The 22,378-nt window shown below is 31.4% G+C and overlaps 1 protein-coding gene across 18 annotated transcripts in view; it reads left to right on the forward strand.

Annotated features, from left to right (window-relative positions):
* The window catches only part of LOC112680806 (coiled-coil domain-containing protein AGAP005037), a 174,517-nt gene extending 153,627 nt beyond the window's left edge, over positions 1-20,890 (forward strand). For 7 of the 18 annotated variants that reach the window (XM_025551006.1, XM_025551010.1, XM_025551007.1 and 4 more), the window contains 14 exons: positions 17-124; positions 1,931-2,031; positions 2,633-2,683; positions 2,981-3,028; positions 3,784-3,873; positions 6,044-6,106; positions 8,138-8,218; positions 8,295-8,448; positions 9,085-9,207; positions 10,643-10,750; positions 11,082-11,180; positions 11,259-11,342; positions 12,477-12,570; positions 17,606-20,890. In XM_025551006.1, coding sequence (XP_025406791.1) covers positions 17-124; positions 1,931-2,031; positions 2,633-2,683; positions 2,981-3,028; positions 3,784-3,873; positions 6,044-6,106; positions 8,138-8,218; positions 8,295-8,448; positions 9,085-9,207; positions 10,643-10,750; positions 11,082-11,180; positions 11,259-11,342; positions 12,477-12,570; positions 17,606-18,598 — 2,197 coding nt within the window. In that variant the 3' untranslated portion in view covers positions 18,599-20,890. Of the gene's footprint in view, positions 1-16; positions 125-1,930; positions 2,032-2,632; positions 2,684-2,980; positions 3,029-3,783; positions 3,874-6,043; positions 6,107-8,137; positions 8,219-8,294; positions 8,449-9,084; positions 9,208-10,642; positions 10,751-11,081; positions 11,181-11,258; positions 11,343-12,476; positions 12,571-13,198; positions 13,253-13,494; positions 13,556-14,258; positions 14,373-17,605 lie in introns of those variants that run through there. The other 11 variants (XR_003148350.1, XM_025551018.1, XM_025551017.1 and 8 more) reach the window with 11 other exon arrangements.
* Positions 20,891-22,378: the final 1,488 nt, after the last annotated feature.

A 22,378-nucleotide genomic window follows, 5' to 3' on the forward strand; every position in this document is an offset into this window, starting at 1 on the left:
ACTTCGCTCTATTCAGCGACAACGAGCTAATGGAAGACCCGTTTAGTATGTACACCGTGAAACCATCGATATCCAAAAGATCGACGTACGGCAACCCGCCGACCGTCCCTTATGACGCTACCAGGTACAACATGTAACTCGCAGCACGCGCACGTTTTTTAACGTTTTGTACCGTGTCGTAGTTTGAATAATATTATTTTTACGTGTAATTAACCCGTGTTCACGTGTGTTTCCGTTAAGTTAATTGTTGGTAGTTTGTTTTTTGTAAAACTTTTTCTTTTTCTATTTTTATTATTATTATTATTTATTTTTTCGCTGATCCTTTGTGCATCCTATTGCAGTGAATTATGATAGTATTGCTTGTGCCTGTTTTATAGTGGTGTTTTTGTTTTACACGCAACGACAATAATTCAAGTCGTGTGTAACACGTTTATTTTACACTATGATAGACGTACCTGTAGACGATCTGTTTGTGTTTGTTTCCCGCTGTTTTATTTATTGCAACCCGTCCAAGATTGTTTTATTATTATCTAATAATAATCCGGTCATCTTGCAATCGGAAAACCACGGTTAATCCTCTGCTTGCGATTATTAGTATATTTGTAACCCTGACGCAATGATTATCGGACGTTTACCGACACTATAGTTATGCGTGTTCTTAATATAATTTTTTTTTTTTTTTTTTGTTTTTCATACACTTTCATGTTGCATTTTATACAATTTAGATCTACGATAATAGACGCTCGACAACTCTTTATTTGTTCTTTAATTAAGTTAACGTGTTTAAAATGAATGAGTCTGAACATTGTCTCAGCTATATTATCCCTACTCAAAGAGTTATTTAATATTACTAAGAATAATATACACTATACACAATAACTTTAAACTCTACGTCGTTCCTATCAGCCGAGATTCCGCTTGACGATTAGCAATCATTATTAACGTTTTTTGTCTTATTGTGGCTTCCGTTGGGTGAAAAAAAAAATTAGATTAAGCCATCTGTAAAATTGCTCGTAAATATATTATTTTTCACTTTATCCCATTTTAATAACGCTGTAACATAAATTGGCCATAGACGTGCGCTGTGTCTGTCCGAGCACCTCCCAAAATTTTGTAAATGGGGTCCTACAATTTAAGTATAAGAGGAACGCGCCCGTATTTAAATGATATTATTCTAATTAAATTAAATTAATTCTAAAATATTTGGTAAAAAATTAATAATTTTTCGTAATAGAAAAAATAAAACTAAATATTCTTAATTTTCGTGCAAAAACTTCTTATGATAATACAAGTATAACGGCTATAATTAACTACAAAAGTATAAATCATAAATAATTGAAGCTATCTGAGAAAAAATAAATGATCTTCAAGGAAAACATATTCATTGGGACTAACATTCCACAATATTAAATAAAATATTAAAGTTATATTTATTTAATTATTTATACGTTATAATTTAATAAATATACCTACATATTTTATTAAGATAGGGCCTAAAAGTATTGTAGACACCTCTTAAAATATGGATCTGCGCACGTCTATGATCGGTATAAACGCATAAACAAATTTAAATCGAATTTGTCAAATATGACATGAACTAGATCATATGTCCACGATAAAATCTTGAAGTAATATGTTGTTTAATTATTATAAGATATGTGAACTTCGTTTAACCCGTTTAGAAGTTTTGAATAATTTTTCAATGGTCCAGAATCTTACATATTGATTGGATAATCTGTTACTTATGTTTTCCCAAAAAAAAAAAAATGTAAAAAAAGAGTGGATAGCAATCTATAATAATTTTTACTTGTTTTTATTTTTTATATTATTTTCATCATGATCAGTTATTTTATTCCTTAATTTTTACTGATATTGTAATAACCCAAAATTCAAATCAATAATAATACCGTTGTCGCAAATTGTTTTATAGGATACGTGTGGAAAACATGGAAAGACAGATCGCCAACCTAACGGGATTGGTTCAGAAAGCCCTGACACACGCGCCGGTTGTTACAGCACCTTTCAGAAGTGGTAAGCATACAACCAGTTTTAAATACCAAACCAATTTGTATAAAAAAGTAAAAACCATTATATTATCATTATTTTTCTGTACAGTAATTTGAAATTTTTTGGTACAACGCCAAAGATTTTTTTACTTTGTTTTTATAATTTTTCATATTTTCATGTATTGAAGCACTCAACCTAACGTAATATGTCGTATTTATAAATATCCCCTATATACAAACACAACGTTATTTAATATTTTTATTTAAATATCCACCCACACTCACATACTATTCATTGCATATGACCTCAGACCTTTTCATATCATCTATTTTTTATTTTATCTTAATATTATATTAATACTTGTATCACCTATCTGTCTGTAAATTTATGTTTATATACTATCTATTTATCTATTCTTTCTCTGTATATATGTGTGTATATATATATTTAATATATTTATATATATAGACACACACACATGAATGAAATATTTATTTATATACATATATTTCACATAAATATTTTATAAAAAAAAACGTATTGACACGTTTTGCTTGGTTTTTCGCGTGTAACCCTCTATGTCCATTCTCTAACACTTATCTTTTTTTTCATTATTATGGTTCAGCTAGTGATGAGTTCGATAAAGTCTCCAGCGGCAGTACCACATCTCTGGCAGGTACGTTGTCTTATTTCCTAACCCGTTTATTCATAATATTCTAATAGCTAGTGACATATATGTGTATACCTGTATAGATATATACCTACATTGTGTTACTTCAATAATGGCTTTTTGGATCAATCCTTTCTTCTTATACTGTATACCTAATTTTATTTTTATTTTTTACCTTACAAGATAAAAATCTTACGTGACCTATGCTAATACATCGTCTCTAAACATTTTATTTATGCAATGTACATTTTTAACCAAATATTATTAGAATATATTCTTATCCAAATATAATGTGCTTTGTAGAGGAACCATACAAGCGGTCTGACACTAAACCTCCTAAACTTGGACGAGGTTAGCTATATATACTGTTTATTCTTACATATTATAACTCTAATGCGTAGTGTATGTACTATATATGTGTACTGTGTACTTTGAAATATTTACTTGTATTTTGTCCGCTTATTTCTAGCTTGTTAAACTTTTATTGTATTGGTTTTTTACCTTATTGGACGCTTATGAAACATCTTGGATTTGTAAATATTTACTTCCTACTATCCATTTACTAATTTGATTTTAACCTCGCACCTTAAAATTACAACGCAACAATCAAAAGGTAAGATTATATTTTATGGCTTCTTGAATTGTTTCCAGTTTGATAAATAACTGCAAAGTGAATTAGTACTTAGTTGGAAAATATTTAAGAGCTTGAGCGTAATATTATTTGAAAGCCTTTATTAACTTTCAATTTTTTTTTTCACTACCGTAGGTACTTGTTATTAATTAATTTCAGTAGGATACTATTGATTCTTCGTTGCGTTTCTAAATTTTTCAAGTATTAAGCTTCTATGAATGAATAAAAATCGCTATCGTCATAGAACTTGCAGAGAGTTCGCACTCAAAAACAAATGATATATTTGCTTAACCGGATTCGCGATGACGCATCAATAAATGTTTATGAATTATATTACATACAATATTTTTATTACGCTTATTGATATATATATATATATATATATAGTTTTAAAACAATTATTTAACTATCAACATATCGCCGTGCAGCTGATTTTATGTCAATTAACACTTCGGGTACTATTATAATATTACAGACAAATCAGTTTCATTTGAGAAGTCCGTATCGTTCAGCGACGAGCCACCTGACATGAACTCGCCGAAACAACATTCACCTCAGAGTTCAGGTAGATTCATTTTTAGTGTTTTCGATTACGTAGTTCTTGATAAAAACCGTTTCCCTTTTCGCGAACTAATTGTATATCAAATTTTTGTCAGGTATACTATAGAGAAATTAATATACTGACTTACACAGTACTATAACACAACTATACACATTTTTTGTATTATATTATTAAATATATACACTGCAATAAATTCTTGATGATACTTATGACGTTTTGGGAGTTTCAAATTTTTTTTCATCCCGTTTATGTACATCGGCATTGTTATGATTTACGACTTTTTGGAATATTGGATAGTTATCTATTTATATTATACATTTGCCTTCATAATATGTATACAATAATAATAATAATTCCAGTGTGATTTCGTGCATTTCGGTTTCGCCTGTCACGATGTGTTTATATTAACATTTTAAATGTAAAATAAGTAAAAATCATACAAGTACTGTACGCTCGCAACAGTTTCCAATAAAATTAAAAAAGTATTGCGAAAGAATGTGAAATGTACTCTTTTTCGTTGATACATAATTACATCAGATAAAAATAAAATTGTTTTTTTTTTTTATTTTTCAATATAATATCGTTGGAAACTTTTATACCATAACTTTCATGTGTCGAAAATTTAATTCCTCGAATTGTTTTTTGAATTCATTAAGTTTTGATGTATCAAGAATCTACTGTATTGGTATATAAAATATATAAATTCTTGTTACCGGCGATGTTAATAGTCATGTAGCCAATTGATGCATATATATTTATTTAACTCAAATGCAATACGTGTAATAAATAATACATTTTACTAACGAGAATAAAAACTAAAATTCCTAATAGGAGCGATAAAAAGGTAAAAAAATAGTAATACTGCGTAAACATATTCCTATATCTCTATCAAACTTAAATATGTTGGTGGAAAAATGAAATTAATTGAAACGGCTAAAATTATATTTTCGAAGCTACCAAGAAATAAAATCGTTTAAAATTATTTACTCTTTTGTAGTAAACGTTTTATTAATCTGAGCTAAACATGGTTTAAAATGGCAATAATTATGAAAATAGAAAGGGGTGAGTTGATATAAACTCTTGTAATAATTAAAAATGTTTGATTCTCTTTATTATTATTGTTGTTTTTCCATAAAAACTTGTTAAAAAATTATTTTATTATGGACGTGACATCCCATTGTTGTTTTACCATAATAGCCGGTAACCAATCTATGGAACTATACTATACCTTAATACGTTTTAAATTTAATTTAATTTGCTAACGCTTATAATAAATTATCTTTTACTCCTCCCACTTCATTGCTTAAATATTTATTTATAGATAATAACCATTAGTTATATGACGACAGTATAAAACGTTTGATTATTCGTTATCGATCTCAATAATTAGACCTAGAAGCTTATAACACTCGTATATAACATCTATAGCTACTATTTTATGCCCTTTAGAATCTCGACAAGAACCTTCGACTATTGTCTGGTAAAATCTTTTATACGCAGCTAACTATGAATTCAGTTTAGCTAATTATATAATCATAGTTCAGAAAGCCGGAGTGTAACTAATTATCGGTACGTAATTACAAAATCACATTAAACAAATAAACAAATATTATTTATATTTGCCATCTTATGAAGTACGGACATACTATGTAACATACATAGTTTTATATAATATAATTATCTTCGTTGCTCTAGACATTATTCGTATATCACTGTTACGTGAAAACAGTTTAATAATGACAAATTTGATTAATTATACCTGGTTAAATATACCTATTTTGTACGTTACCTAAACCCATGCATTGATATCTATAAAAAATACACCTTATTATGTATGCTTGTCCCTCCACGTATATTATCGAGTTGATTTAAGAAACGAAAAATGTACAGAACGTTATTATTATACGAATTAACCATTACATTATGTTGCCCTACATCGATGTCTTAAGGAAATGTATAAAACGTTAAGGTACTGTGCACAATATTAAACAAAGACAATCTCATAATCGCATTGCCGGTAACACACACAGTACACACACATTACACACATACGTGTAAATATAACTGTATAATATTTTTTTATTCATATATAATAATATATTATTATTAACGAGAGCACTGAGTGGACTACAATTGTTTGTGTTATTGTTGTATTTCGCTGCTTATTTTATAGCGGACACGAAACCTGCGAAACCGGCAATTAAATCGTCTACATTGCCTAGAACAGCGTCTCAAGGTAAAAATTAAAAATAAAAATACACGTACTTATGTATAAATATATTATTTACTTCACGTACCACAGAAAACTAATCAGTTAGCCAGAAATGTTGTTCACTGTGCTTGATCAGTTTCACGCGTGTATTGCACTTAAAATTATTCACTCTTTGCAGCGTTCCGGACACTTGTCTAATACTATTCTTGATTGCGCACATCTTTTCGACACTGATCACTTGTTTCTTTTATATTTTTAATATTTCTATTAGAATCTTCCTTAAAATCCCTGAGTATATGGTGCGATGATTTTCCTTTTTTTTTTTTTTTTTTTTTTTTTTTTAAATTATACACTTCAATTTAATCTGAAGTTTCAAATAAAATCTGCTACAGTGTACAGTATTCTTGCGATAAATGATCCTAAATTAACTATAAACGATGTGTTTCATTTAGAATGCTCAGACGGTTTCCAGGATTTTCCCGGTTTTTGAAAGTTTGTTCTGGTATCCCGTTAATCTTAATCGAAACTTCGATTTGTCCCAGAATTAAATTAAATTACAAAAGTATTACTAATTTTGAAATTCTATTATATATTTAAGTATATTACCTTTAGTTTACTCTTTATTTCCTTTTTCGTTATATTTATATTAATTACTATGGTTATTATTAGTATTCACGTTTGTTTTTTTTTTTTTTTTTATAATTTTTATTTACGCAACTTATCTATTTATAGATTATATTCAATCGCAGTTTGTTGTTATTACTTAATGTAATGGAAACTTATTTATATTTTATAAATTAGAATAAAATTAAAAAATTTTTTTGTAGAATAATTTTTTAACCCATTTCTCTTTTTTTATTGATCTGCTCACCCTAGTCTTATAAATGTAAGAATACGATATTCTAAATTATACTTCGGCGTGATAATAATTCATATGTAATACGAAAGAATAATGTATAATAGTTTACGTCGCAGACGTTCATTTTAAGTTACACAATAACAATTTGTTGTGTACGTTTTCACCGTTATAGTTGTTTCCAATATAATAACATCGCTCCTCATCGTATAAATGTCGCAGCATGTGTAGTGGTTCAGTGATAAAATATAATGTATTGCATAATCTACAGTACTCCTCCAGTCGAACGTTAAATAGAATAGTAATAAAATATTTACGGAAAAAAAATACCTAAACGAAAACATTTTTAAGTACCTACCTAATGCATTTTATGAACATAAATATATACAAAAGAAATCCTTCCAAAGTCCGCAAATAATGGTATTTTTCTTTCTTAAGTTTTACCTGTTACTATTGATTCGTTTTTTTCTATATAAAAAAAACACCCGGAATACGCATTTATCTCAAAGAACATTTACGAATAAAAAATAAACAACTGCCTAACTCTTTGTTATTCTTATTTAAGTGATATGCTAGGTTCTTAAAAACACATTAAAATAAATATACTTAATAGTAATCTAACATTTTTATCTCGTACAGTAAAAAAATCAAATCTTAGCTTAAGAATAAATGTATTCTTTTCCTGGATTCGTATTTTTTCGTGAAATAATGAAGGATCAAATCCCTTTTGATCCAAACTAGCATTAAAAAATAGTAAACACTTCATTTTTCAAATTTCATTATTCTTCCTCTTACTTCAAATGACTTGATTCAATATGAAAACAGCCCCTATGGCATTGTTTCATGTTGGCATTTAATTTGTATTTATTAAGAAAACAAAAATGTATAACCTCATCTCGTGGTCGAAAATCATTGTTATGATCATTTTAACTTCTATCTAAAGTGTACACCACAAGTTATATTTTTATTATTTTATTATATGGTCAAAATAAATATATTTCAATTTAAAAATATTTTAATATAACCTTTATATTATTTTTATACTTTACCTTTTATATTAACATCCAAGTTTTAATTTCGAAAATAATGATGTATAATGTACTGTTAAATTATATATAAATAAAATGTATAATGTATAACTTAATCGTGTGCTCACCAATATTTATTTAATTTTATTATTTTGTTGGAATTACTTTTAGAAAAAGACAGATTTAAGCCTCATCCTCCACCTAAGCCATCTGCCATACCCGGCCAATACGACGACAGGCATTTGTACAGCGGTCAGTCTGCAATGATAACATGATAAACTATTTTACGGTTAAAACGTGTGCATACTAAATTGTTGTACGATTTTAGATTTACAGCTCACACCAGAAATGTATAACCAGCTAAGAGTATTACAGAAAAAAGCAAAAGATTTGAGACAAGAAGCACGGAGCTTAAGACGAATGTCTCAAGCACAAGCCCACTCCATTCGTGAAACTATTAAAGACACGTTCATAAAAATTAGGTAAATCTCACATATTGTACATTATATACTCAAATACTCGTATTATATGTGTACTTTAAGTTTAAACTAAGTATATAAGTATCAAAAATTGTATACTTAATATTATTCGAAAATACATCAAAGCCATTCTATAGCATCACAGTATGCATACATAATATTTTGAGAGCTAAAACAAATATCCTTAGGCTGTTCACCAACGATATCCTTTGAATATTTCATAAATCGATTTTCAGCTCTTGAACTTATATTATTCAAACGATTTATCGTTTTATCTATCTTTCTTATTCAACCACCGTTTAAAAATATACATTATATATTATAATATTATAGACGTGTAAATATATACTTACCACGAAAATCAGTTTTTAATATTTTGGTAAAAAAAATAAAATAAATTAAAATATTTTGATAACATCGGATCCTTCTAAAATTACTGCAACGATTTAATCTATGTCGTTTGTTATTAATTGTTATACAATTATAATATTATTATAATACGAAACGAAACGAAAAACCCTCCGCGGGATTTAAAATTTTTTCCGACCAATCACCGATCAGGGAATTATTTTAATATTTATTATAATATATTTATTAAATGTACTGCGTGCAGATAATGTAATTTAATTTTGTATCTAGAGCGTTGATCGCTTCCGGCGCCGACCAGGCGTGGAGCGAATCCGGATCGAAAGAGAGGGCACGCGTGGACAGGGAAGAGGATATATACAAACAGGAGATTATCAGGCTGGAAACCGACTTGACGTAAGTGTCAACCGTCGACGACATATTTAATAATAATAATAATAATAATAATACACTATGTGATGCATTGTGTAACAGCTATACTTATTTTTTTTTTCTACCATCCGACCGTAGTCGGGAAAAAGTTGATGAATTACAATACTATTAACGCGTTATTATTCACACTATAAAGATTTTAAACACGCAATATCATTGTCTGACATCTCTTAATCTTAATAGATCGCCGGAGTGTAATTCCACACATAATAGTACAATATAATATAATATACAGCGTGGTGTGTAGATATTATTATTATTTAGTCGGTACCTTCTGTTCTATGAATTCCGTTCTCGCGGAAATAAACCGTTGTTGCTTGTACTCTCGCCGAATGTCGGAAATCATAAGCAATGTAGTAACGCGACGTGTTACGCTTATTTTACACGTTCGCATCATGCTGCGCTACGCGTTTCGTAGCCAAACATATTTTTCGGTGGTCTTCTGTAATAATAATTCGTTTGTTCGTGAAATTCTCTCGGATAAATTCGCCTTCGTTGCTTTTTTTCTTAATTGGTAAGATAACAATTATTGTAATACGTAATAACATATACGAACGCGTGAAAACTCGAAAATGTTGTCCTTATTGTATAAGTATAGCATAACGCGAACGGCAACTTTATAATTTACAAACATTTCGTTAACTTCTTATGCGCATACTTGTAGTACATTATAATTTTGAATTCCAAATTAGAAAAATGTTCGTCGAACCGTTACGATAACCTCATTATATATGTTTCAATTGAAACCTCTCAAAAATATTTGAAAATAACTTCAGAAAAATTTGTTCACAAGATAAACCTCGAAAATATATATGGTCCCATCGAAATGCATTATTTTGATGCTTTACTGCTGTAATAATAGTACTCCATGTACCTTGCTTAAAGTATGTTAAAAAAATTGTTAACCCATGTCATTGGGAAATTATAGTTATTTGATTTCACGTCAAAATTCGGTAAAATGTTAACATCCAATCGGATTGAATACTTATGTAACTTCGTAACTACGTCCATGTGTTCACATCATATGGTCGCATTTTCTTGTCTACTCGTCGCACCTCGATAGTGCGGATCGTAAGAAAAATAACAAATACATTTTATCCGAAAAAAAATAATCCGACTCATCAAGGTGGCTGAAGCTTTACCCGTAGCACCGTCCCTCCCTCTTCGATATTACGATACAGTTTTTATGAATATTATACTATTGTTGCATTGTTAGTTTAAATAAACTTATTATAGTGACGATCGTCACACTCATATTTATAGTGTATTAACCTAAATAAATAATAAGGTATTAGATTACAAATCTCAATAACCCAGAGCCGCGTAACCAAGAATTTATAGTTTTCGCTTGTGAATTTTGTTAATGGGTGTTGTTATTTTGCCGCGTGTGTCCGCACAGGGAACTCGAGAGCACGGTGGAAGAATTGAGGGGAAACGTCATTAACAAGAAGTCCCGAGTAAACATGTCAGACGTGGAAAACATGGCGCTTGTCCTCAGCAAATCCAGGTATCCAAAATATATATCATAGCCAACGGGCTCGACACGAGAGTTCCATCGTCCCTAAACCAAAATCGTTACGACATCGTTTCTCGTTCTCTCGTTCTCCTGGGAATCCCGTTGGCAACGTATATTTCTCGTGAAACTAATTCCTCTTATTCTCTTCTTACGATGTATATAAATATACTTTATTTCTAATTGTATTTCGAAAATCTAATGAGATTTCTTTCGAATTTTTATGATATCGGAAAATACGACGCGTGAACTTTCCGTAAAATTACGTTGAATTCTTAAGAAAATAAATATTTTCGTTTCTTACTGTGTTTTTTTTCTTCTTCAGTAAAACTGTTGCGGAATTGAAACTGAAGTTTCCGAGTCTACAGGAATCTATCCGAAACGTATTGACCAAGGAAATGGACCGAGCCGTTACTGAGGAAAAGTAAATTTACTCATATAATATTCATATTAGGTCCTTAATGTTATAATATATAATTCAATAAATCTTCTGCCTGTATAGGTTTCTCAAGGATGAGCCCGATCGACTCGAGAGCGCACTCAAACGATGTAAAAAATTAACCGGAACGCTTGTAACACTCAAGAGGTAAATCATTTACGTTTTATAAACCTACTACTCAATAATTAATATTTTTATTATTTATAAACAACTATACTACAACATGTGTCTATAGAAAGTATAGTTTATTTTATATAAATGAACTCAGTATTTAAGTACATATACTTCTAAAAAATGTATTAATAATTTATAATAATTTATTTGTCGATGATCAAAGATTTGCCAAAGGATGCTTAAATATTTTAAAATTTACACCTTTTTTTTAATCTATTCAGATGTTTTGTAGATTTATTTATTCGTGTAATATTATACTATCAATATTAACAAAATAAAAATGATTTTAATAATTTAAAATAGTTTATCGCATAAACCGTCTACAACTTGCATGTTATTCTTCTCTTGCGACTCAATATCACTATACTTTTGTTCTGAAATCTTAATATATATTTCAAAAGCTAATTGATCTAACTTGAAATTAAATTGGTTAATCTGATCCCATTATCAAGTTCTATTTGCCTTTTGTCTGCAATCTAGAAAATGTTGGTTATTTTAATTACCATTAAGTTCTCCCGTCGGATACCTTATCACTTCAAAATTCTCAATTAATAGCTTATGGTAGTTTCATCTTATGTCATTATAATGAGTGAACAAGAAAATTAATGATCACCGGCAAGACTTTTTTAAGTAAATATTAATTTGTCTAAAATGTTTTCGATTACCAACTGAAACTATATAACCATAGTGTTTCAAGTATTCCAATTTCTAAATGATATATTATCACGCTGTCTTACTAATAGTAACAATTATAATTTTTAAATTATAATATCGAATTTTAATGAGTAAAAAATAAATCAAAGCCTTAGTCAATTCGAATTAATTCATTTCTCTTGAATATTTAACGAGAGTTAATAACGACTACTTAATTAAATATTATTTGATGATAAAAATTACTGTAAAACAGTAATAAGTAACTAATATTTAAATATTTAATCCACTCTCAGAACTTAGCTGTTGAACATCTTCGCTCGACTAGGCAATATTGGCGTAAAGGAGAATACGCGAATTTTCATACAAAAAAAAAAAAAAAAATTGCTATAAAAATCCCAATGATTTGTGAGAAAAATTGGTTTTAACCGTACATTGTGTTTTATTGTTTTACAGACTAGCATCCGTACAAGAACAGCGTTTGCCCGATCCCAGACTATCACCGACTAATGAAAACACTCCGCCAATTACACCTACATCGTCCGCCAAGGTATAATCGGTTACCGAGATCTCGGTAACTCTTGAGTCGCCATTTAGTAAATTCGTACTTCGTTCATTTCTTTCGATCATCTACAAAAAAAAAAAAAAAAATTAAATAAAAAAACGACATTTATATTGTTATATAAAGGGTTCTTTTAGTTTTCGTATTCGTATTTTCAACCTACAAGTCTTGCCGAATTTGCGGACCTTTACAGAAATATAGCTTTGTTCTTTTTTTTATTTATTATTATTATTATTATTATTATTATTATTATTATTCAATATAATGTTGTTTTAGTTTAACTTGCTTTTTACGAAAACTTAGTTGATCAATTTCTAAACGTGTGTAACTAAACATATTATTATAATGCATTTCCAATGTGTTTTAACGTTTATTTTGCATTTTATATTTTCGTAACATAATATTATTATGCCATATATATATATATATATATAATAATAATATATATATATATATATATATATGCATTATCTCGTAAATAACAATATATTTATAATCACGGGACATGTCTTATTAATAGTATTTTTAAATAATGACTACATAAAGAAAAAGCAAAAAAAAAAGCTTTATAGAAATTAATTTTTGTTTTTTATTTTTGTTTTAAATTGGCTACCAGTTTGGTTGGCGTTGGAGTGCAAACTTCAAGGATGCGATTACTAGCCATGAGTAAATTTTTTCATTGTTTTACAAGTCCAAAATTCTTCGAATCGTTGTATTTTAATGCTTATGAATTGATGTAATACTTTTTTATTCATCTGCTTGACTCATTTTCATGTTCATCTGAGTTTTATTACTTGAATTCATAACTATTATTTTTATTATATGTTGCCATTTGTTATATGTATTATTCCATTTTATTCATTAACATTATCCCCGTGAAATGTTGGTTTTATATATATTTTATTTTTTTAGATCATACTGACGATGCATGCATCTCTCGTTAGATACCTATTATAATATGACCGTGGTTCAGGTAAACGGTTCAGTATTTCTTTTGTTTAATAATTAATGGTTTTATTTTCAATATTTTCTTACTTTTATGATGTTTCATTTTCTATATTATCTTAACACACGAGTTTTTTTTTTTATTCTCATTTCAATGATTTATTTGCATGGACTTTTAGACAACATGTGTATTTTTCTTTTTTTATATATACTAAAATATGCGACATGGTCGTGCAATGGACATAATTAATTTTTTTTTTTATTACAATGTATAATTTTTACTTTGGTCACACGCATTTATATACACAAAAATACACACACATGCGCGTGCACACCCACTGACTTACACATTCATATATTCCTGCGAAGAATTACTTATCGTATATTTATTTCTTCGTGTGTACGACTTACTACTATAGTTTTCACTGTCGTACAGAAAAAAAGTTAATTTCACATTGGAAATGTTTAGTAAATATGTTTTTTTTTTTTTTATTTTTTTTTTTTTTATTATTAACCGTAGCGCTTAATTTAAAACAAACAATTGTTAATTCCATTGAGCCCAATGATAATGACTGTTATTTTTTTGTATTGTATATTCTTTAATAACTGTTTTTCTGCCTTTTCATTTGAACTGCAAGTCTTATTCCTCGTTTATATATATTATTTGGTTTGTTTTTTATTTATTATTATTATTATTTAGTTTGCCTGTGTTTTTTTTTTTTTTAATATAGTGTGTGAATAACGCCTGCACGGATAATGTAGATTGTGAACAAGTATTGTAATATATTTTTTCCGTGGACGTCCATTGCAAATTACTCGTCATGTTTCAATTCGGATAGATTTTGGTAATTACCCGAGTATATGTGTAAATATATATTTAATTTTATGGTAACTTGATATAACTTTATTAACAAGGTTATCAAAATAAAAATAATACAATTACTAATCCATAATAATATCCCATTCAATAAGTCTATAGTCTCTTTTGAACGTTGTATAAAAAAAGCTAACACCAAATTATTATACTTATACATATATTAATAAATACATTTTTTTCATTAATAATAATTTTACTAATACTCTTTTAATCACTGTAGTCAGACCTATGAGTAGCATATAATGATTAAATCAATTTCTAATTGCATATTATTGAACAGTTCATTTTCATTGAGATTATTGTAGATTGCACTTTTTTTGTCGATATTAACTAAATTTATAATTTCAAATCGATTTTTACGCAATCCGTCCTTAGATTATATATGACAATAATTGTTTTAAACCATTTATAATATACATTTATATATATACATATATTTTGCATGTTCCTACGAATACAAATATATCCAAAAGATTTACTGATTCGCTCGAAAGAACCGCTTGAATATTTGAAAGTTTGTTTTAAATAGTTTTGCAGTACTTGCATTACAATAATAAGTTTTGTATACATTTGAAACGCTACATTTTTCTTATAGCTTGTTTTTGAAAGAAATATTTTCTTTAGTTTGAAAATATTTTGTTCTAAGTCAAAATTTCTTGGCTTTTACTTTATTATCTTACGCATGCCTCATATATTTTACACAGCAAAAATATGTAATTAACGTTTATAGTTTGTAGATTACTTTTGCACATAATTATTAATAATTTATTATACTATATACTGTTTGAAGTGGCTGTCTTTCAATTACCCATTTAATTAACAAAATATTGCTTATAAATAAAGTAATGTAATAATATATAGGCTATCTTGTGATCGGTACAACAACGAGGGTTCGTACATCTGCTTTAATGTCTATTACAGTATTAATATGACTAACTTTTTTTAAATTAAAATTCATAAAACGTCTTAACCACCGATAAATGTGTTACATTAAACCAAGTAATTATTAATGTACCAAGAAGTAATTCAATAACACGTTTTTGCTACAAATAAAATTTCTTAACAAGTATTCTCAAGCTCTATATTACAGTTCGTCTATAGTATATTAATATATTTGGAAAAGGTTCAGTCAATGTTTAAAATAATAAATCAATCATGGAGGCGCATTTCCTTTCAGTTCGTTTCAATTGGTACAATAAAAATGTAAGCACAACCGTAATTTGTTTCAACGTAAATTATGTCAATCTCATTTCGTAGTTATATTGCTATTGAGAAGTATACATTTAAAATAACCTTTTCCGAGTATAAATATATTTAACTGAATTATGTACGAACAAAATTTATTAATTAACAAATATTTAAATAAAATATACGTATAGATACCATAGTTCCATCTATTATTTTTGGTGTATAATAACAAATTTTTAAGTAAACAAAAATACATTTACTACTTACCTATACTTCTGTTATTTAGATTTTCTCTCGAATAAACATTGCAAAAATATAATAATATAACTTAGCGAATCCGCAATGAATTAAGTATATAATATTTGTTTTTTAACATTCTGTAAACTTATGCGTTTACTATTGTTATTATTTCTTTAATACTATCGTTGTTATTTTTTTCTCGCGTTTACGGAAACGTAAACTAAAAACAACTTCGTATTTCATAATCAACAAAAATGTATGAAATTATCGCATTATTATCTATTCATTTATAAAATGGCAACTCTATAAAAACTTTTAAGTCACGATAAAAATCGGTAAAGATCCCTATAAATTTACCCTTTTTACGTAGATATTACGAAATCCAGAAATCCAAGTGCTATACTTGACGTAAAGGGTAGATAATCTATCATTCAAGTGAAACTTTCGCTTACGATATTATAAGAAAGAAAAAAATTATTGACACATTACGCACAAAATATTTCTTTTGGTATTTAATAGAAAAAGTGAGAAATAAACTGTCTAAAATTGAACCACACGGAAAAAAACCATCGCGTATCCCTCGCATATCAATTCCATTATTTGATTAAAAAATAAAATACGTTTATATAAAACATTATAAATGTAGCTTTTAAAATCTCGTAACGTGTGCGAACATAATACAAGTCTATATTCTTAAATGTAAATAATGTAATAACTTTTTGATCAAATATGTATACCGCCAAACGTTATTTGTTTTAACATTCCAACAAAATGTGTAACTTCAACAATCCGATAATATGGTTTTTCGATGAAACCAATTCGCTTGACAACTCATTAAGTATTAAGAGTATAACATGTATAACTAATATTTTAAACGTGTACTCTGAAATTGCGAATAGTTCGTAGTTTGCCGCGGCGTTATTTTATACATTCAATAATTGTCGTTTGTGCATCAAGGGGCAATAATACTTGGAAATTAATATCGAAGGGTGCCCCGTAAGAAACAGTTTTTTCGTTAAGATTATGCAAATATCAATACCGTCCGCTTTCCAAATACATGACCAACGAGCGTTAACAAAAAGTAAAGAAATTGAAAGACAGCCCCCGCGACGAATCTTCGAGAAAAATAATGTATTACATTATTTAATGTTTATTATACTGTACCTACTGTGTATGCGTGTGTGTGTGTGTGTGTGTGTGTGTATATGTGTTTGTATGTGCTAGTCAAAAGGACCTCATACCACGTCGTTCGTTTAACACTAAAGGACCTCTCTATTTTAATGCACAATAATTTCGTTAATTATAATTTGGTCGTGATACGTGCGATTTATCACGCCAACCGTACGGCCAATAATCGTCAGCTCTAATCGGACGTCATTTCAAAAGCGCACATGAACGACATCCACTGAAACGTGTTCGATACGATTTAAAAATTTAAAACAAAAACAAATTATAATCAAAAACGAATTATAAATATATTTCTTTGTTTCGACGCGAATCCTCGGTTCAGATGTAAAGTACAATATAATCGCATAGATAATGCAAAAACGGCGAGATTTCAAATCACGTGAAACACGACAACGATTTCAAAACAATTTTTCAAAAACCTCATGCCCGTTGTATATACATATATTTTTTGATTTATAACCGACGTATTAATTTATCGCAATTTTTCCGAATATGCCGTCCTTTTAACTAGCGTGCACGAACACCGCATTATCATGTCGAATCCGTGGGACGCGTTTTAACAGGGTTTTTTTATCTGTTCCGCAGGGGAGTGTCGTTGGACAGGGGAGTGTCGTGGACCAGGCCGGAACCGGATCAGACGGCGGTGCTGGAAAGCGCGAGCCAACAGGTACGGAGAACGCACTCGACACTTTGCTAGACGAACTCCAGACCACCCCCCCGTCGACATCGTCCGCGGTGACGGCGGCGACGGATACGGCAGCAACGGCATTGGTGACGGTGGCCGAGACGGCCGCGGTAACCGCGGTAACGCCCGTGGCCCCCGCGTGCCTGGCCCCGAAACCGGTGCTACGGCGGTTGAGCAGCACCTCGTCGGAAGCGGGCAAGCCGCCCGTGCCGGAACGCACGCCCGACCTGCAGAACAAACGCATGCCGCCGCCGCCGCCGCCGCGGACCAGTTCCAAGTCTCCGGTGGCGTCGCCGACCACGTGCGTGGGCGGCTCGGTCGCGTCCACGTCTCCCAGGAGCTCGGTGTCGTCGTCGGCCGGCAGCCCGCCCAGCCGCAAGGGATCGCTGACCACCGTCATGTCCGCCGTCCCGTCGACGATCCCTTCAAGCGGCGGCTGCGGTAAACCGCCGATGCCCGAACCGCCGATCGCACAGCAGCAGCAGCAGCACGCTACCTTAGTCGCGACCGGGTCGGTCAGCAGGCAGGAGCAACTGGAACAGCGGCACCAGGAACTGTTGAAGAAACAGAAAGCGCTGCAGGAGCAGTACATGCGTCTGCAGCAGCTGCAGCGTTCGCAACCGACGCCCGACTTGCTGCAGCTGAAGAAGACGGGCAGCGAGGGCAACCTGTTGCTGAAAATGGGCCTGTCCATGAGCGCGGCCGCTCCCATATCGGGTTCGCTCACCCAGCTGGCCGTCGCGGTAAAGTCGTCGGCCGCCGACGCCGAGAAACGACAATCCGACGTGGACGCCGCCACGACGAACAAGACCGCGGCCACTATGTCGAACAACGCTGCCGCTACCGCCGCGACGACTACCGTCAACAAAGTGTACGAGACGGACATAATTTGACCCACGACGGACGTCTGAATTGTTACGACGAACAACACATCGGCGCGCGCGTGACACACGATTTCCTGCGCGCGCCAGGACGGTTTCCATTCGAAGACGTGTCGTGCGACCACGGCCGTCGCACCCTCACACCTCCGACCGACTTGTCGAGCTACATTATCCTCAAAACGCTCATCCCCGTTGTCTTGCTCTGGATCAGCCAAAGCGTATAATATCTGTACAACGCTGCCGCCTTCGGAACTTTCGGGTTCCGACGAATCTGTCCGTGGTACACATAAATTTATACTGTCATCATGTCCTACGTAACCTACCTGCTACTATTCGGTCTTTGACACTGCGGGACTACGCTCAGTTAGGCGCTACACGCGTGGACACCCGCAACGAAAAATATCGTATACTATGTCTGTCGCCAACTTTTCGGGATGATATATGTACGTATACCAGTTTTTCGAAAAATAATTTTGAAAAATCTCTTCTGTTGCTTAAGAAACCATAAACCGTATTTCCCCCATTCCATAACAAACTTTAAGTTTTTTTTTAATGAGATACAGACTACATAAACTGCCGTTTACTATAAACTTTTTCGTTGCGGGTGTCGACGCACGTTCGTCATTATTGTTTATATTACAGTGAAAACTTTCTATGGCGGCGTTGCACGGGACCTAATAAGTATTATATTATGTACGCCCGTCCTCGACAGTTTTCACGTTCATTATATTATATTGTACACAGTGTGTTCGTGACATTATTATTATTGTTATTACTGTAGCGCTGTGACGCGAACGCATTCGTTTATGTATTCATACGAATTACAATAGTGTATACCTAACCTCTCTTTTGACTTGCCGAAAACCGTTTTTTCGATATCAATATTATACGCGTTACCGTGCTCGAAAACGAACCATGATTGATCTCTTGCGGTGCAGTGCCAAAGTATGTATAGGAATGAACGTGAACACATCGAAAACCGCATTTCTGCGCCTTCCTCCCGCCCTCGCCTGTGTCGAATTTCTCTGGCGAATTCTTCCACTTCGAAGAATCGGCCGGGCCACCCTTACGACCGTATTATTTACGTATATGTACGTACACGGGATTTGGGTCCGGGAAAACGTTCTCAAAAAAATAATAGTATAATAACAGGTAACACGCGCGTTCTGTACTCTCGTTGCATGTACCTCCCGTACACATAACATTACGTATCCGAATAGTACATTGTCCGGAGAGATGTGAGGGTACACAGCCGTGATAAAAAATAATTTTTTCGGGAAATGTCCGAATCCATCCGTGTACAACGCAGCAAAAATAGCGTTTGCGCGCGTATACTCCCAGTATACGTTGTTACCCGCTTACTTTTACTGGCGTGTAGGGCTAAACCTAGAGGTGAACGCATTATTATTGTTGTGGTGCTCGTACGAGAACGGGATTCGATCGGGCGCGCACTTTTTACAAGATTTATTTTTTTTATTTATTTTTTTTTTTTTTTAACCCTAACGAGAAATTCAATTTTCCGGTACATGGTTACAGCGGACCGGGTGGAAAGTGTAGGAGTAACAGACCGTCAGACAGACAGACAGAGATAGAGATTGTAATTGATATAAGTCGGTTCAGTTGCATGAGCAAGTCGGTATTTGACAATTTCACGTTGTTATAAAATAAAATTAAAAAAATACAAAAACATAAAGGTACGTACGTACTCGTCACGAACACGCGGCGGCACCGTTGTACATTTATCATTGTGTATATTGTTTAGTTTTTCTTCTCTGTAATTATGTTCGTTAAGTTACTGTTGTAATGTATTAATATTACACCCATGTGCATATTATGTTATATAACTTATTGCCTATACGTTGCTCAATACGTTCCTCGCGCGCGCTACTGTATAGCGCAGTCGCGCATAGCGCACTGTGAAAAGATTGATATTTTGTACAAACAATTATAGAAAAAAAATTACAACATATACTATTATTGGGAAACTCGCGATTTTCATCTCTTGATGTATACGGAATTCGCATACGACTATAACCAAGGGCGGACTGAGGACTCGGATGGGTAGATAAAAGTTTTACAAACTGGCAAACGACTCGTGCTACAAATATAGCTCGAGGCCCACACTTAACATTTCTGGAGGGCTTGGGTGGGTACGACCACCTACCAGCTCTGTCAGTCCGCCCTGTATGAGTGTAAAGCTTTTAACATAAATTTCCGGATCCTATGTCGTAGAAGAACGAGTGATTTGTGTTTTATTCTTGTTGAACATTTTTCGCGAGATTTCACTGTGTTCCATCACGGTATTAATTTTTTTTCATATCCATCCGCTCCGTTGCTCGTAAAAATAGCTTTGATATTATTCACATATCACCACGCGCTAAGATAACTGATTATTAAATGTCTTCTTGCTTATAGTTTTCCCGTTGTAAATGATGATATCGCTTTATCCGTCCGAACCGTCGGACTGAACAATATCAAGAAGAAAAATATAATATTACTTGAAATTTGAATTCAAATAATATACAGATGACCACTTGAGAACTAAAAGTCTATACTGTTGTAAGATAGCACCAGTTACGAACAACGGGGCCGAGGAAGGGGGGATGAAATCCTTTCAAAACGTAAAGCTCAATTAAATAAATAACACCCGAATAAAACTGGTGTGGACTGTATATTTCAATCCGTTTGTTCGTCATTCTCGACCTGCACCCGGGTGAAATGCAAGACGATCGTGTCAAAAATAATAGTAATAGTGTAATATCGTTTTTATTAGCTTCCGATACGTGTAAGCACACAATATTATTTGTATCGAACGAAATATTTACGTGCATGAGTATATTTTATTACGACACATTGTACTATATTTTTACGCATACTTAAAACATTGCTATTTGATTTTTATTCGGCACACACACTCACACAAACCTAAACCCATAATTATTACGTTTTACAACTGTACATTTTTTTTTTATATGCCTTGATTTATTTATTCTACGTGTACATACTAATTTATTTAAACAAATACATATATTATATATAACATGTGCATATATATGTATATTTGACCGTTATATACGCGTTATTATTATTATTATTATTATTATTATTATTATTATTATTATTATTGTATTAAAAACATTATTTTATACACTTTAAAATAACAAAAACTAAGTATGAATTGCAATTGTTGTTCACCTGTACATTTTTTAGAACATAATGTAACTGATTATTATGAGCTATATCGTTAATGGCTTGACAAGGCTCATTTCCCAAAGGGTACGAATAGAATAATAAATTATTGTTTTTTTATAATTATTATTTATTATACCGCGTACATATAAACATACTGTCTATAAATTGCGTCATCAGACCACAACAATGATCTATATATACATAAATATATATATATATATTATTATTATTATTATTATTATTATTATTATCATTATTCATAAGATTAATTATTTATTATATTTATTACTGATCATTATTATTATTCTTAATAAAATATCTACACATTGTTTGAATTACAAGTTTTTGTATTAAAATTTATAATTTAAAGTTTATGAGGACTAACATAGTTTAAAACAACTGATACAGTACAATACTCGATCATTTGTATCTTAATTTTCAATCATTATTTTATTGAATATTCATATTATAATTTACGATATGTACCTATGTGTATATATTACTTACATAGTTACATACATTATCCAAGTACATTTAAACACAAATTTTAAAATTAATCTTAAACACAGAAAGAGAAAAGATTAATAGAGAGTAATTAAT

Source organism: Sipha flava, unplaced genomic scaffold, assembly GCF_003268045.1.
Source record: "Sipha flava isolate LNK unplaced genomic scaffold, YSA_version1 180_pilon_pilon, whole genome shotgun sequence".
In the NCBI taxonomy this organism is placed as follows: Eukaryota; Metazoa; Arthropoda; class Insecta; order Hemiptera; family Aphididae; genus Sipha; species Sipha flava.